We start from the raw sequence: 15,974 nt of genomic DNA, 5'->3' as shown, positions 1-15,974 counted from the left end.
ACATACAATCTTATATACAAAAGAATCACACAGCATGTATAAACTAATAGTATAGAAATTCGATTAAAAAATACTCCCAGGCTAGTTTTTTCACCTTCCATGAAGAATAGAATCATAAGTTTGGAAGGAATTAGAATAAGAAGACGAATTCCATACATCTTGGAACGTGGGATGTTGTTGTCTGCTTCCCTCACCAGTTTCCAACAAGTAAGAGCTCTTCACTCTCTCCAACAAGCTTATTTCCCTTTCACCACCATCCTCCACTAATCTCCCTTGTTCCAATATCTGCACCACTTGTCTCATCTTCGGACGCACTCTCGGATCAGGATGCACACACAACAGTCCTATTCTCAGAGCCATCTCCACTTCCTCGACCACGAACACTCCATTCGCCTTTATTCTCTCGTCTAAACCATCAACCACTTTGTCTTTCTCCATTAGTCCCCATATCCATTCCACTATCCCTTCTCTTCCTTCCTCTATTGGCCTCCTTCCACACACTACCTCCAACACAAACACTCCAAAGCTATACACATCGGTTTGCGCTGATGCTCTCCCTGTCTTAACCAACTCAGGCGCCATATAACCCGCTGTTCCAACAACATGTGTCGTGCTAACCATCTCTTTACTAGTGTTCTGCAACTTAGCCAACCCAAAATCACCTACCCTCGCGTTCATATCCTTGTCAAGCAACACATTGCTTGACTTTATATCTCTATGTAACACCTTTGTCTCCCACCCTTCGTGTAGATACAACATCCCTGAGGCTAGGTCTCTTATCACTCTCATTCTTTCCTCCCAATTCAACATCTCGTTACAATCAAATATCCGCTTATCGACACTTCCATTCTCCATATACTCGTAAATCAATATCAGACTCTCTCCTCCTTTCTTAGACCAACCTTTTAGTCCAACTATATTCTTGTGTCTCAACCTCCCTAAGCTCGAGACCTCAGCTAAGAACTCACTCGTCGCGCCAACGCTCTCTCGAGGACTCATCATTATTCTCTTAACCGCAACTTCTTTACCTTCCAACACTCCCCTGTACACTTTAGAATTCCCTCCGTATCCGATCATGTTCTCATCGGAAAACCCTTTTGTTGCTTCCAAAACATCTTTGTATTGCACTCTGTGAGGCCAATACTCTGTTTCCCAATCTTCCACGTCTCCTTCTAGTCTCTGCCTTCGACGCCTTACAACGTAGAAACAGAGGAGCCCAATAACAGAGACTAACAACACAACACCACTAGAGACCCCAGCAATGAAGCCTTTAGACTTCAAAACAGAGTCACCTGACAATTTAAACGAAGGTAGATTCCTAGTGATCAAAGCATCACCAATGGAGAAATTGGAGTTACTAAAACTCCATGAGAGAATCCTATGGCTCTGCACTAGTTGTCCTGTGGAGGCAGTGAATCCAACGAACATATCATCAAGTAAGACTCCAGTGAGATTTAATGGAATGCTTATGAGTGGTCTTATGGGCTTTCTAGAGCTAGCTCTAGCCATCGTGACATTGATCGCTGACCCATTAAACTCGATCCACGCCTGATAATTCTCGCCACTGTTAAGCTTCAGCTCCGTGAATCTCTGGCCGTCTCTGCCTCCATAGAAACCTGCAGTTTCAGATGCAACGGAAGTGAGAGAATTGACGTCGACGCCGACGTGGTTGTCGTTGATGTCGTTGAACTCTTGGTTAGCGAAAACATCGAATTCAACGGCGAAGATTCGGCTATTGGGGTCACCGTTATTGGTGAAGTTGAAGAGGCCGAGATGCTGAGATGAGCTTGCGGCGGAGGTTTCGGAGAAAGGAAGGAAGACGAAGGCGAAGCCGTGGCCAGGAGAGAGGTGTTTAAAAGGAGCCATGGAGAAGATGAATGATGTGGCGAAAGGTAACGGCGAGGCAGAGGAGGAGGAGGCGTTGATTCTTGAAGGGTAGAGGCCACGTCCGATGGAGAAAGTGGTTTGGTTGGTGAGGGTGAGGATCGACGGTGGAGATTTAACAGTGGCGTTGCCGAGGAGAAGTGTGTTGGTTGTGGTGAAATTGGAGTTGTAGATGAATTCGATGCCTGTGGTTGATCGGAACAAGAGTAGGGATGCGAGGGAAAAGAGAAGAATGGAAACTTTAGAGAACATGATGACTGAGAGAGGTTTTTTCGTAGACGTGTGCCGTTGTGAAGTTTTATGGGAAGAAGAAGAAGAGCTTTGTCAAAAGAGATTTGATTGGTTTGTTCTCGATTCAACGAACCGATTGTTCAAATATATTGTCTGAAACTGGAAAGATCTGTTCCAGAGTCAAAATTATTAAGGAGATAATGTTGTTTAATGTATATATGCTAATTATATGTGTTAGAAATCTGTTTGAACAACAAATGTGGACGAAATAATATCCGCCGTGATAATTTGATCTCTCGTTTATTTATTTTCCTAAGCATTTGGAATTTTGTTTTTGTATATTTCTTGATCCAAGCCACTTGGAATTAATCGTGAAATTGTTGGACTTGGTATTTCGCTGTCCACATTTATAGGTGTGAATAATGATGAACTTATTCGTCAAAAAAGTCAGCTTTGAAATGTCAAATATTCATCTTCTTCTTGATTCTCCTCTTTAATTCTTTCAAACATATCGCACATAACTCAAATTATTCGTCACCTGTAAGCATCATAGTATTAATAGGACCTAGTATATATTAATCCTAAAATCATCATGTCAAATGCCTAACAGTAACTACTTTTTTGGTAGGTTCATTGTTCAATTCAAAAACATTGAAGTTGATATTCTCTTATTACTATGTGCAACAGTGCAAGTATTACTAATCAATCACTAATCACTTTGGTTTATGAAACGGTGCGTTTGGGAGATGTTGACAGTGTGCAACATTGCAAATATTGTTTTACTATTTACCATAACTTTACCAAACCAGACACCGAATGTTACCTCCCTTTTACACTAGGTTAGAACTCTCATTCTTTATGTCTCTCTCTCATTGTTACACTCTCTGTTTTTGTTATTGTTTAGAGAGAAACACAAGAAACGATTTTTTCTTTTTTTTCTTTTAGTTGTCTACATTGTACTAATGGATCACAAGGATAACTCTACAAGACACAATACACATACTTATAGTGGTATTTCACCACAAGATACACATTCACACACTTAACATTCTAGCTTTAAAACTACTCCCACTTAGACATGATTATTCCTAAGGACTAGACTAAAACCACAAGTAACGTTAAACTACTAAACCTTACACCACAACTCCTCTTAACAACTACTCTTTAGCTACTCTAGCTTAGCTTAATTATAAGCACACCATATGCACAAAATCTGGGCTCAACTCTAATAATAGCCCATTTACTAACCAAAACACACAATTACTAATTTACTATGTGGGCTTCACTCTAGCCCAATAGCCTCATCTTTGACTTTCTCATCTCTTCTGTTGACTCTTCTTCTTCGACAACTTCTTCTTCTCCTTTTGCTTTGCTTTTGGTTCTTCTCTTTTCTTCATCTTCTTCCCACTTGAAGCTTTTCTCTTTTTCAGGTTTAATCAAAGTTTCAATTCCAACACAGAATCATAAGAAAATCTGGTGTTCTCAAATATGGCGGATAAGGAAGAACAAGAGACGATGACCTCGTACAAGCTGTTTTTGAGAGTCATAAGCAAGAGGAGAACATGGGTCTGTCTGTTTCTTGTAGTCTACGCGGTCCTTTTGTCTTCTTCAAGAAATTCGTTGAATTCGATAGTGAATTGGTACGGAGAGAATCATCAGACATCATCTGGTTTGCCTGCTATTTACGCGTCGGTTCTTCTTGGTGCGGTGTTCGGAGTTCTATCTATGGCGGCAGCTCTGTTCATCGCTGTGCCAGCGATCGTTGTGATCTGGATATCGGTAGTGGTGACAATAGCGTTCCCCGTAAAGTCGAGGAAGAAAGTGGTGATTGAAGGAAGGAAAGTGACGAAAGAAATTGCTGGTTATGTGTTTAAGGTTCTTCTTAAAGAAGGAAACTTTGTGGCTCTTCTTTGTGCTGTTATTGCTTACTTTGTCTTCTTTAACTCTTATTACTCTTCATCTTCTTGATTCAGTTTTTGCATTTTGTCATTAACGAAAACATTCATAACTAATATATTGACATCTTATCTTATGGTATATGTTGTAAAATAGTACAACACCCCATGCAAGTTTTGGGTGTTGAGTTCGATTCCCTTCTTTGCATGTTTGCGTCTTCTTTTTTTTAAACTTAACATTGATACCAAAAAAAAAGTGTGTATATATTGAAATCTTTCTTCATTATTTGTCCTTTAGTTTAACAAGATTTGATTTCTTGAATCTGAAAATATCGATCTTCTTTGTTGGATTGATGTGTTCTCTGATGATGTCAAAACGAATGCTTCCACGTCACAATACCGACACGTGAAGTTATTGACATTTCTTTTGTTTATTTCTTTGAGAGAGAACACAGATTCTTCTTTTGGTCGTCTCTCTGTTTGTCGGTCATTCTCTGTCTCTTCCGTGGAAGAGCTTCTGAAACCTCAACTATAATATGGGTTTGAAGGCCCATTTGGGCTTTACTGATTACCATCAATGGCTCATTTTCTGTTTTAGTGAAAACGTTAAATACAGTATCTAACTTATAACTTTCTATCAGCTGAATACTTGATATAAATATATTTAAACTATGTGAGATGCCAAATACTAGAGTACGATGATGATAGCCTAGTAATTGTGAAACAGATATATTGTGAATGTGACGACGAAGAAGAAGAAAAATTGTGTAAGGAGTAAGTGCATGTGATTAGGTATGGTCCAAGCTGAAGTTGGGTAAGTAAAAAAGCTTCATAGGTGATGAGTTGCACCAATTCTTCAGAATACAACATTAATAACAAGTGTAAGAAGGTACTCAATCTAAGTCAATGCATAGTTTTCAAAGTAATAATGATGCATATTTGACAAAAAGATACTCCAATGCTCTTGATCCACAATGAGTAATTGAGTATAATTCTCAAACATCTTTAAGTATTGTTACTTTGAATTGGTTTGCTTTGTCTTCAGATATTATTGAATGACATTGGTTGGTAGTTCAAAAGAATAATTGGTCTGCTTGAATGTTTCCCCTTTAGATATACTATATAATAATAAAATTATAATGGTCCAAAATTAGCAGTTATAGCTTATAGGCAGCTTTTATCTCTCTTTTTTCTTTCCTTAACACTAGTAAATTGGATCGCAAGATCTTAGATTGCTAATAACCAACTTTACACTTTGCATTATACAAAATTAACTATTTCCAAAATACCCAAAAAAACTTGATACATTGTTCCTTACATAATAAATTGACTTTTTGGGTGTTAACTTTTAAGAAAAACAGTGTAAGTATTACACAAATTAATCACTAATCACTTTGGTTTATGAAACGGTTAGTTTGGGAGGTGAGCCAAAAGTGAAACTAGAAAAAATGGAAACAGAGCTCTCCAACTGTCAGTTTGCAGGAAAAGGCAAAGACTTTAACTGGACCGCTAATAAAAGAGGCACGTGACAAACACAGCCTAATCAGCAAGAGCGTGTACTTCACGTTACATCAGATTCGACTAGGCTTAAGTATAAACTAAAAAGAACGTACGATCACTTTCCTTTTCTCACAATTCTTCACCGCAAACACTCACCCCAAAAAAGGAATCAGAAGAAGAAAGAAGCTTGTACAAAAGAAGGCTCTTTTACTATATACCATAACTTCACCAAACCAGACACAGAATCATAAGATCAGATCTGGTGTTCTCAAATATGGCGGATAAGGAAGAACCAGAGACGATGACCTCGTACAAGTTGTTTTTGAGAGTTATAAGCAAGAGAAGAACATGGGCCTGTCTGTTTCTTGTAGTCTACGCGATCCTATTGTCTTCTTCATGGAATTCGTTGAATTCAATAGTTAATTGGTACGGAGAGAATCATCAGACATCATCTGGTTTGCCTGCGATTTACGCGTCGGTGCTTCTTGGTGCGGTGTTCGGAGTTTTATCTATGGCGGCGGCGCTGTTCATAGCCGTGCCTGCGATCGTGGTGATCTGGATATCAGTGGTGGTGACGATGGCGTTCGCCGGAAAATCTAGGAAGAGAGTGGTGATTGAAGGAAGGAAAGTGACGAAAGAGATCGCTGGTTTTGTGTTTAGGGTTCTTCTTAAAGAAGGAAACTTTGTGGCTCTTCTTTGTGCTCTTCTTGCTTACTTCGTCTTCTTTAACTCTTACTCTTCATCTTCTTGATTCGTTTTTTTGAATTCTTGTCATTAACGAAAACATTCACAGCTAGTATATTGAAATCTTTCCTCATTATTATTTGTACTTTAGTTTAACAAGATTTGATTTCTTGAATCTGAAAATATCGATCTTCTTTGTTGGATTGATGTGTTTTCTGATGATGTCAGAGAGAATGCTTCCACGTCACAATACCGACACGTGAAGTAATTTACATTACTTTTGTTTATTTATTTGAGAGAACACAGATTCTTCTTTTGGTCTCTTTGTTTGTCGGTCATTCTCTGTCTCTGTCCATGGAAGAGCTTCTGAAACCTGAACTATAATATGGGTTAGAAGGCCCATTGGGGCTTACGGGTTACCATTAATGGCCCATTTTATCGTATATAGTGGAGAACTGTTTTAGTGACAACGTATTAAATACAGTATCTACTAGGCCAGACGATAAATTGTGTTTGAAGGAGGAAGTGCATGTGATTAGGTATGGTCCAAGCTGAAGTTGGTTAGTAAAAAGCTTAAAAGATGATAAGTTGCACCAATTTTTCATAATGTAGCAATAATAACAAGTGTAAGAAGATGCTCAATCCAAGTCAATGCATAGTTCATACGATAATTCTTTTTTTGATAAAAGTTCATACGATAATTCAAAGATATAATTATGAATATTTGACAAAATATGTACATACATTCAATGCTCTGGATCCTTCATGAGTAAATCGATCCTCAATGCTCTTGAATCTTTATCCACAATGAGTAATTCTCAAAAATCTGTTAGTATTGTTACTTTGATTTGGTTTGCTTTGTCTTCAAATATTATCGAATGCCATTGGTTGGTGGTAGTAAATCATGACATGGCCTTCAAAAGAATAATTGGTCTGTTTGAATGTTTCTCCTTTAGATATACTAATACTATATAATAATTAAATGATTATGGTCCAAAATTAGCAGTAAGGCTGCTTTTATCTCTCTTTTTTTTTCCTTTACACTAATTTGATTGCAAAACTAGATGGCTAATACATAACTTTACACTTTGCATTACAAAAAATAGCTAGCAAAATATCCAAAAAAATTTAATACTGTACATTGTTCCTTAGTATTATTAAAATGACTCTTTGGGTGTTAACTGTTAATAAAAGCAGTCACCGACAGCATTCAAAGTATTTTACTTCTGTCTTCTATTTATTTATTATTGTATTTACCACACACACGCATCAAGTTTTCTAATGTCGACAGAGAAAATAGATAGTACTGTTACCCTATATTCTAAGAACTTAACAAAACATTAGAAAAATACAAAAGCGGAGACGACTGTGATGAACAGGTTCACATAATTTAGCATTGTAATTTATACAATTTTGACTAAACAACAAGGATAAAAAGAATCTTACCACAAATGTAATTGTCAAGCCTATCTATGCTCTTTTATCATCATAAACAACGTGGAGAACACCTCAAAAGTGATTTTCAAGAGAACAAAGAAATAAATATGCTACTGAATATGTTGAATTTATGCAGAAGCTAAATATTTTCTATGTAAATGTAATTATTTGATTTGTTTTGTCTTCTCAGAATTAACCTTTGTATGTTCTAAATGAGTTGGGCTCACAATTCACATCACATGATTGAACAATGAACATTTTTTCTCAAATATCTGAAGTTGATGACACTCCAACGCATGTGGCCCTGTTTATTTTTTTTCCTAAGAGATTCAAATGTATTTTTTTTCCTGTGATACTCATCAAAATTAAATTCCTTCTTTTAAAGTTTCCAACAACATATTAGTCTCTTTTAGTTCTAAATCTAAATACCAGGTTAATTCCTGTGCTTTTTCCTCTTCTTTGGTGGGTCAAGTTCTGTTCTTTCCCCTTCAACCATTTTTTTATTTATAAATATCCAATTTTTATGAAGATATTTTATAAGTAATTTCAACTTACGAAATAGAGTGTAAAATCATACCTTGTGTAATTTTTTTTTTTTTAAAACATCACATTATGCCTTGTCCCTTTTGCAAGGTAAAATACAAAAGGGCTATTTCAAGCTATTTTCTTCTTTCACAAAAGAAAATTAGAATTAATAGAAAAATATTATTTTTTTGTAAAAAAATTAATAGAAAAATATAGTAATTTGGGTCCTTTAAGTTTCAGATACAGTGAAACTAAATAACTAATAAACAACTAATATAAATACAAAGATACATAGATCTGTGTCTGTGATTATTCAATTTCTTCTGCTTGTTCGTATCTCCCTTGTTTGCTTAAAGCGTTATTGAGCGAGCTATTTTTTCAAATCTTTGCTAATTTTCTACAAACGATTGATTTTTCCGTCTGGGTTTTATAAAAGGTTTGGGTTTCAGAGAAATTCACGGAACAAGGCACAGACTTTTTCTTCTGGGTGGGCACCGACTAAAAAAGGAGCTCTTTCTCCAATTCTGGGTTTGAAATTTCTGTGTGTGTGTGTGTGAAGCAGTGAAGCAGGAGGTGGCAGAAGCATGGTTCCCACAAGGAACAGGCCAATGCTACGAATTCTAGGTTTTTTTATATGTGCAGCTTTCATCTATCTATCATTTCGAGATTTGTGGTTGAATCACAAAGGGAAAGCAAAGTTAGGGTTTGTGAAAAGGAACGGAACTCAGTTTGTGGTGGATGATAAGCCTCTTTATGTAAATGGGTGGAACTCGTATTGGTTCATGGACCATGCGGTTGATGAACATAGCAGAAACCTTGTCGGTGAAATGCTTGAAGCTGGAGCTAAAATGGGTCTCACTGTTTGTAGAACTTGGGCTTTCAATGACGGTGGCTACAATGCTCTTCAGATCTCTCCTGGCCGATTCGATGAGCGAGTCTTTCAGGTTTTGATGATTCTTCCTCTTTTTTATAATTTCAGTTATGTGGTGATCTCTCTCTGTCCTTGTTTAATGGGATTTGTATAATGTTGGTTAGGCTTTGGATCATGTAATTGCAGAAGCGAGAAAGCATGATGTTAGATTGTTGCTTAGCTTAGTGAACAACTTGCAAGCTTATGGAGGGAAGACTCAGTATGTGAAATGGGCATGGCAAGAAGGTGTTGGTCTTAGTTCTTCCAATGATTCCTTCTTCTTTGATCCATCTATCCGCAATTACTTCAAGAATTATCTCAAGGTAATGGTCTCTTGCTGATTATGATTGAACATTTTAATCATTGAGTGATAGTGAGAGGAAGTTTAATGAGTAAAGATTGAATGATTATTTCCTAATTCGCAGGTTCTGCTCACCAGGAAGAACTCTGTAACGGGAATAGAGTACAGAAACGATCCTACGATTTTCGCTTGGGAGTTGATAAACGAGCCTCGATGCACGACTGATGTCTCTGGCAAAACTCTCCAAGTGAGTATTCCATTTCACTTGCCACTTGGAATCGTTCAGATTGTTTCTTATTCAGCAAATATATTTATGTATTTCTTTGCTGGATCACAGGATTGGATAGACGAAATGACGGGATTCATTAAGTCAATCGATGACAAGCATCTCCTCACAGTAGGTCTGGAAGGCTTCTATGGTCCTAATAGCCCGAAAGGGCTCACAGTTAATCCAGAACAGTGGGCATCCCAGCTCGGAACAGACTTTGTTCAAAACTCTAACTCCTCAAACATAGATTTTGCATCCGTTCATATCTACCCTGATCACTGGTAAGTGAGCTGGATCAGAGAATCAAGATATAATTGCATTGAGCTCTTCAGGTGCAGGTTTCTCACTTGTTTTATTCTGCTACAAATGTATATATGGGCAGGTTTCATAATCAGACATTTGAAGAGAAGCTAAAGTTTGTGGTGAAATGGATGCAATCTCACATAGAAGATGGATTGAAAGAACTAAAGAAGCCAGTTCTCTTCACAGAGTTTGGCCTATCAAACCAGAACAAGGACTACGAACCATCGCAGCGAGATAAGTTCTACAGAATCATCTTCGACGTGGTTTACAAATCAGCCAAAAGAAAGAAGTCAGGTGCAGGCACATTAGTGTGGCAGCTATTCATGGAAGGCATGGAAACATTCAACGATGACTTTGGGATTGTTCCACATGAACAAGATTCCATTTACAAATTGATGATAGAACAATCTTGCAGATTGGGTAAAGTCACAGGACGTCTTAAGGAACAAAAGTTGAAAGAACTTTGTTCTCACAGACATTGAGAGAATCACATGTAAACTGTCTTTTTTCTCTACAGTGAAATCTGATTCTCATTTTTGTTGTATACAAGAATCAACTCAGTGAGTAAAAATATCTTGATGCATTCAAGTTCATTGGTCAGAGTTCATAGATAAATCCATATTTATAAGCACAAATACAAAAAAACAAACTAAGTACTCAACAATTCTAAACCCTAAGAGAAATTATTGAAGAGACTAAATATGAAAACTAATTAGAGCTACGCTTAGCCAGTCTTGGAGATGACCTCGTTGAACTTGTCTTGTTAACTTTTACGATCTTCTTCTTCTCAATCAATCTCTTCTTCTCCACAAACTCAGATTTAATCGATTTCTTGTTAGCTTCAACAAGTTTAGTCTTGCTTTCTTCAGCGACTCTATCAAAATCATCAGAGAGTTTTCTCCTGATTCTAACCACACCTTCATCTTCAGATCCGACTTCCTCATCATCAGAATCGTTCAGATCTAAGTACCTCCTTCGTTTCACCACAATCGGAGCAGAAGGAGGAGACTCAGAACCAGATCTCTTCTTCTTCCTTCCAGATTCGAGTTTCACAGGGGTGGATTTCTCAAGCTGTGCACGGAGCTTGTTGACGTTTCCTTCGATCCGGCCTTGGAGACGGAGACGCGTGAAGTTGAGACCACCCATTGACCAGTGAGCGTCTCTCGCCCATGAGAGAAGAGGATCTAGCACAGAGAGGGGAGGATCAACACGGTAATCATTGAACTTAGGATTATCGAAGAAACGAGGACGAGGAAGCCCGTTTCCGTAGAACGACACCGGTCTAATGGCGATACTTTTCTTCACTGGCGTCATCATTATGTTAATTTTAAACGAGATTGAAAAAAGAGGATGATGAATGAGAGATTGAGATTGAGATAGAGGATTAGGGCTGTTTATGTAGAAGGAGATTGTGGCGGTATGTTTATTGGCGCGAGACTCTAACCGCGCTGCTTGAAATAAAATCTTTGGCGCCTCTTCTATTTTCCTTTCCCGCAGTTTTTTTTTTCTATTTGTTTTTTGGTTTTAAGGATTTACGCAAATCTATTTTTGACATTTTTTTTTCCATTTTTCTTATTTTTCCAATTTTTCTAAATACACAAATTTCATGATTTGAAAGGTTTTTTGGTATAGGAACTAATTTCCATTTAATATTAAAAGCTTGTTATTCAGGTTATTAATTTTCACAATCTATATAAAACAAAAGTGAAGTAAAGAAAGCAGCAAATCATTGATAAGAGATTTTGGGTTCAAGAAAAACATTGAAAGTAACACATACACAAATAATAAGGCTTTTTAAAGAAATATAAATTGAGTCTTATAACAATACACAACAGACCCAATCTATTGGGCCCAATAAAACTAGGGCCTCTATAGAGTAACGCAAAGAGGAGGAGGAAGAGGAAGCACAGTTTTATTTTGAAAGATACACAAGTAGAGGGGAGCCATGGCATCACCATCCTCTGGGAGGTCCTCCTGAGGACTGCCCACTCAATCTGTCGAGGAGGGTGTTGAAGTCGATGGGTTGGCCACTCTCTTCCATCCGCTGAATAACAGCCATGACATGGTCTCCTCTGAAACCCATGCTCACTAGCTTCTCTATCAGTTCACCGTATTTTGATCTCAACACAGGTGGTGCACCAATGTTACCGCCACCTGCCTGGTGCGGCTGGGGAGAGTATCCACCACCTTGTGGACCTTGCAAGTAATGGGCTTGCTGCTGCTGCTGCTGCGGCTGAGGTGGTGGGTATTGCATTCGCCCACCTTCATACATGGCATTGGCATACCCGGAAGGAGGAGGAGGTCCTGAGGGTAGATACCCATCGCCAGTCTGGGGGCTGTAAGACATCTTTGTCTGCTGAGGAGGAGCCTGTGGTGGTGGTGCAGCACCGTATCCGTAAGCTTGCATAGACTGTTGAGGAGGTCCAGAGTATGGTGATTGCATCTGCATGCTGCTTGGCAACGATTCTACTGGCGGTTGGTTGCCTGGTGGTGCAGGCGAGTATGTTGGGTAGCCTCCACTTGACTGTGGCCTGGCTTGTGGTTGGGGTGGCCAGTTTTGCTGGTACTGCGGGAATGACTGAGTTTGGGCTGAGCTTGGGTGAGATGGAGCAGGAGGTGGGGGCATGAACTGACTCTGCGCTGGTGGTGCTTGAAGTTGTGATGGTGGAGTAGAAACGGGCACCGGTGCAGGTGTGTTTTGAAGCTGTGTAGGAGGAGGAGGCATGTAATACTGATGTTGTTGTGGCTGTGGCTGCGGCTGCACCTGTGGCTGTGGGGCTATTTGGTGAGGCAAAGCAAGTGCAAGCTGCTGGTTGTGTGCATCAGAGGTGTTCTCGCTCTTCTTAGGCTCTGGAACAGGAGTGGCGACACGGTCCTCACCATGTTGAGAGTGAGACGACGAAGATGACTCTTTCTGCACAAGTTGTAGCTTCGCTAGCTCTTTCTGAGTATCTGCTAGCTCTTGTTTGTCTCTAAGAATCTGGACAGACCTATGCACCTACAACAGAACATCCATGGTCAATTACTGATCAGAGTTTTACAAACTAAAATTAACAAAAAGGATTAAAAACATTGCATAACAATAACAAACCTCTTGAAGATGTTTGTCGAGAGATCTAAGCTTCACATCGGCATCCTCATGTGCATGAGTCAACTCCGATCTCATTTCTCCAATGGTCTTATCAAGGTTGTAGCAGTAGAGTTCAAGCTGAGACAAGCGTGAACTGAGGCCTTCAAGAAAGCGCATCATGTTATCAGCATACATCTTCATGGTCCTTTCGACAGTGTCAGTAATGTCTTGGCTCAAAGAATCCTCTGGTGGACTGTAAGAGCTTGTAGGGAAAACCGAAGACCTTGCCATCCTTGTTTTATGGAATTCCTACAAGCAAAAAAATGAAACAATAAACAAAGACTCGCTCAGTATATCTGATCAAAAGTGGATGAAATTTTCTTCCAATTGAAAATAAGGAGGACAAGCACAGCTTAACAAGCTCTAGTTCCAAGTCAGATTCATAGCTAAGGCGTTTCCACAGAACATAGCTCCTCATAAGTCACAACCAACATAGAAATAACTAGCTAAATTAGCTCAACACTAAGAGGACTAGTTCGATATTGACTCCTCGAAATTGTTTTTACACGTATCTCTGAGCAAACCACAAATCAAAACTCTAGATTCCCAAAAATCAAACAAAAATCGCCGATCGAGCAAAATACCCGAACCTAAAAAAAGGAAGAAAAGGGTAAATCAGTGTGGTTAACCTTGTTGGAGTTGGAAGCAGCGATCGCAGGATCGGAGTGAGGACCATTAGAGGAGTCTTGGTTGGTGTAGTCATCATAAGAGCAAAGGATATCATCGGAGCCAAAATCGAAACCTTTGGATCCTGAGTTGACCCGACCCGAAGATCCAGACGCCATTGAATCCGAAGACTGAAAACCAGATTGAGAAAAAAGAATCGAAAGAAGGAAATCTCGCTTTTTAGATTAAGTCTTGGGAAAAAAGCAAAAGCGTGGTTCTTCGTTTTCTTCGAACCTTTGAGAAAACGCAAGCAAAGAGAGAAGCAAGCAGGAAAAAAACGTTTGTTTTCTCTTTATTATATTTTTGCTTTTTAATTTGTTTATTACAATTGAGGTTTTTTAGTTCAGACTTGTGATAAGGATGAAAGAAGGAGGAAACAGCCAAACTCTTGTTTTTCTATTAAATATTTGTAATTTCGTCCCTAAATATATTGATTACTTGTGAATTTGTCCCGTTTATTTGTTTTCAATTATTTGCAACCTAAAAAATAGAACGACGTCGTTCGTTCACTTCGTTTCATTGGAATTTTTTTTTATTGAGGATTGAGGTAACGAAGGGGGAAACCCAAAGTTTCGATCTTTTTGCTAGGCTAGATATCTTATATTCTTATTATCTATAAAGAAGACTGTTTTGATGTTTTTATGGGTGCCATTTGAGCTCTGTTGGCATTGGCATAAAACTGAGAGATATAGACTCGTTTTGGTGCTCTTTGAATCCATAGTTCCGATGTGTGCCAAATGCATTGTGGAGGAAACCAGGTTCTCAACGCTGATATTGTTTCTTCCCTAAGGTGTTTTCTTAAGATACGAGGGATCTCAAGTTAGTAAATTGTTCTTCTTGAGGAGTGAGTGATATGTGAGTTCTTGAGAAATTGGAAGGGCTTTGATCTTGGTCTTGTGTTATAATCCAACCATCTTACTGCTGCTAGTTTTTGGGATCTGTAGTCACATTGGTCAGCTAAACTTGTATGAAGAACATATTGTAGTTGTCAGCATGTACCAGAAACATGAACCGGTTATATATAAAAATTATTTGGAAGTTACATCAAGAGTACGACTGTACGAGTGTTTTTTTTGGTAACTTGTTGATATATGATGTATGATATCATAGCCTCTGCATGTTTGCTTAGAGATAGTTGGTACACGTTCTTGTAATGAAACCAGTTCACAAGAATGACCGATTGACCGGTTGTGTTGGGTTACTTACATTGAGTTGTTTCATCTTCTCCTGTCCACAATCACTGTGGTTGTTAATTGTTTTACACATGTAAGAGTAAAATAAGTTGTGGGCTTGTTGGTCTTGCGGCATGATCAATAATTCACGTTAAGATACGGATATGGACCGAATAAGTTTTGGCCGGTGAAAAAGTAGAGATATGTGGACATGATTATGAGATTGCGCAAACGATAAAGTCCTTCAAAAGTAATTTTAATTATTAAGAACCCATCCCTAAAGAGATATAGCCGCAAACTTTTTTCTTTCATTTGTATCCATACATCTTTAATCAAAACTTTATTAATCATATCATTATGATCCTATACGTCACCATAAGATGCTTTTGTACGATCATGTGTTAATAACTTATTCTACTACTCTGTTTTTTTCATAAATAGTGACCGGACGTAAAATATATAGAGACGAGTATTAAAACTTAACGAGATTGTGATGTCTTTATCAAAGAATAAATGTGTTCAACATTAAATTTGACGCAGAGAAATCTCACCAGAAAACCATATGGGACTTGTTAGGTTTGGTATCCACAAATCAGTTTACATCAATTTGCATTTGAGATATGCTCTCAAAGACAAATAATCAGATCCACTTGTTCAATGCCATTGTTCACCCGTCATTTAGTGTTTCGACCTTATCTTATGAACATTTCTTTTCTTGAACCTTATCTTATGAGCATACAATACCAACAGTAATAAACGAGAAATAAGAGGGGCATAATCGTCCAATACAAAGCTGACTTTTAACATTCTCAAAACACCAACTCATAGTTGCAACATTGTCCGGACACGTGGGTTACTTACCAACCAACGATGGACCCATTTTCATTTAACAGATCAACCAATCATGTTTCTCTTTGTGTGGTTCTGACTTCAAGGCTCAAAGTACATTTCTTTTTTTCTAATGCTTTGACCATACTAACCCCCTTATTTTTCACGCTACCCATTCTTACTCCAATTAAATTCTTCTAGAAGATAAATCATTCTATTCAAAAACGTTTACCAATGATC

At 38.2% G+C, this 15,974-nt stretch overlaps 6 protein-coding genes across 7 annotated transcripts; 3 read left to right on the top strand and 3 right to left on the bottom strand.

Moving 5' to 3' along the window:
• Positions 1 to 90: 90 nt before the first annotated feature.
• AT4G28350 (Concanavalin A-like lectin protein kinase family protein) lies at positions 91 to 2,136 on the bottom strand (the record flags this gene model as incomplete). The annotated part of the gene is made up of 1 exon (NM_001341911.1): positions 91 to 2,136. One exon carries the CDS (start codon positions 2,134 to 2,136, stop codon positions 91 to 93), a length of 2,046 nt encoding a protein of 681 aa, NP_001320081.1.
• Positions 2,137 to 3,057: 921 nt separating this feature from the next.
• AT4G28340 (pyrroline-5-carboxylate reductase) lies at positions 3,058 to 4,179 on the top strand. The gene has a single exon (NM_118974.2). It carries the CDS (start codon positions 3,604 to 3,606, stop codon positions 4,081 to 4,083), a length of 480 nt encoding a protein of 159 aa, NP_194563.1. The 5' UTR covers positions 3,058 to 3,603; the 3' UTR covers positions 4,084 to 4,179.
• A 1,228-nt stretch (positions 4,180 to 5,407) lies between these two features.
• On the top strand, positions 5,408 to 6,433 carry AT4G28330 (pyrroline-5-carboxylate reductase). Its single transcript, NM_118973.4, has one exon. The coding sequence runs from the start codon at positions 5,785 to 5,787 to the stop codon at positions 6,259 to 6,261; it is 477 nt and encodes a 158-aa protein (NP_194562.2). The 5' UTR covers positions 5,408 to 5,784; the 3' UTR covers positions 6,262 to 6,433.
• A 1,956-nt stretch (positions 6,434 to 8,389) lies between these two features.
• MAN5 (Glycosyl hydrolase superfamily protein) lies at positions 8,390 to 10,530 on the top strand. The gene is made up of 5 exons (NM_118972.5): positions 8,390 to 9,100; positions 9,192 to 9,389; positions 9,492 to 9,614; positions 9,705 to 9,916; positions 10,018 to 10,530. Exons 1-5 carry the CDS (start codon positions 8,741 to 8,743, stop codon positions 10,418 to 10,420), a joined length of 1,296 nt encoding a protein of 431 aa, NP_194561.1. The 5' UTR covers positions 8,390 to 8,740; the 3' UTR covers positions 10,421 to 10,530.
• AT4G28310 (microtubule-associated protein) lies at positions 10,501 to 11,370 on the bottom strand. Its single transcript, NM_118971.4, has one exon. It carries the CDS (start codon positions 11,253 to 11,255, stop codon positions 10,647 to 10,649), a length of 609 nt encoding a protein of 202 aa, NP_567804.1. The 5' UTR covers positions 11,256 to 11,370; the 3' UTR covers positions 10,501 to 10,646.
• A 245-nt stretch (positions 11,371 to 11,615) lies between these two features.
• AT4G28300 (formin-like protein (DUF1421)) lies at positions 11,616 to 14,067 on the bottom strand. 2 transcript variants are annotated; one of them, NM_118970.6, is made up of 3 exons: positions 13,698 to 14,067; positions 13,030 to 13,317; positions 11,616 to 12,936 (listed from the first exon to the last, which is right to left on the bottom strand). In NM_118970.6, the coding sequence occupies exons 1-3, from the start codon at positions 13,851 to 13,853 to the stop codon at positions 11,890 to 11,892; spliced, it is 1,491 nt and encodes a 496-aa protein (NP_194559.2). In that variant the 5' UTR covers positions 13,854 to 14,067; the 3' UTR covers positions 11,616 to 11,889. The 2 variants fall into 2 exon arrangements, with proteins under 2 accessions (NP_194559.2, NP_974630.1); NM_202901.2 differs by having other exon boundaries at positions 11,645 to 12,936; positions 13,030 to 14,047.
• Positions 14,068 to 15,974: the final 1,907 nt, after the last annotated feature.

Source organism: Arabidopsis thaliana, chromosome 4, assembly GCF_000001735.4.
Source record: "Arabidopsis thaliana chromosome 4, partial sequence".
Taxonomy (NCBI): domain Eukaryota; kingdom Viridiplantae; phylum Streptophyta; class Magnoliopsida; order Brassicales; family Brassicaceae; genus Arabidopsis; species Arabidopsis thaliana.
The sequence above is the reverse complement of the archived record's forward strand: the minus strand, read 5'-3'. Positions and strand labels throughout refer to the sequence as shown.

Excerpts from the sequence above, each read along its gene's own strand:
- AT4G28330 (NM_118973.4), top strand. The coding sequence starts at position 5,785 with ATGGCGGATAAGGAAGAACCAGAGACGATGACCTCGTACAAGTTGTTT.
- AT4G28300 (NM_118970.6), bottom strand. The coding sequence starts at position 13,853 with ATGGCGTCTGGATCTTCGGGTCGGGTCAACTCAGGATCCAAAGGTTTC. Across the intron at positions 13,318-13,697 it reads CTGCTTCCAACTCCAACAAG|GAATTCCATAAAACAAGGAT; the intron begins GTTAACCACACT and ends TTTTGCTTGTAG. Across the intron at positions 12,937-13,029 it reads TCGACAAACATCTTCAAGAG|GTGCATAGGTCTGTCCAGAT; the intron begins GTTTGTTATTGT and ends GTTCTGTTGTAG.
- MAN5 (NM_118972.5), top strand. The coding sequence starts at position 8,741 with ATGGTTCCCACAAGGAACAGGCCAATGCTACGAATTCTAGGTTTTTTT. Across the intron at positions 9,390-9,491 it reads ACTTCAAGAATTATCTCAAG|GTTCTGCTCACCAGGAAGAA; the intron begins GTAATGGTCTCT and ends CCTAATTCGCAG. Across the intron at positions 9,615-9,704 it reads TCTCTGGCAAAACTCTCCAA|GATTGGATAGACGAAATGAC; the intron begins GTGAGTATTCCA and ends GCTGGATCACAG.
- AT4G28340 (NM_118974.2), top strand. The coding sequence starts at position 3,604 with ATGGCGGATAAGGAAGAACAAGAGACGATGACCTCGTACAAGCTGTTT.
- AT4G28310 (NM_118971.4), bottom strand. The coding sequence starts at position 11,255 with ATGATGACGCCAGTGAAGAAAAGTATCGCCATTAGACCGGTGTCGTTC.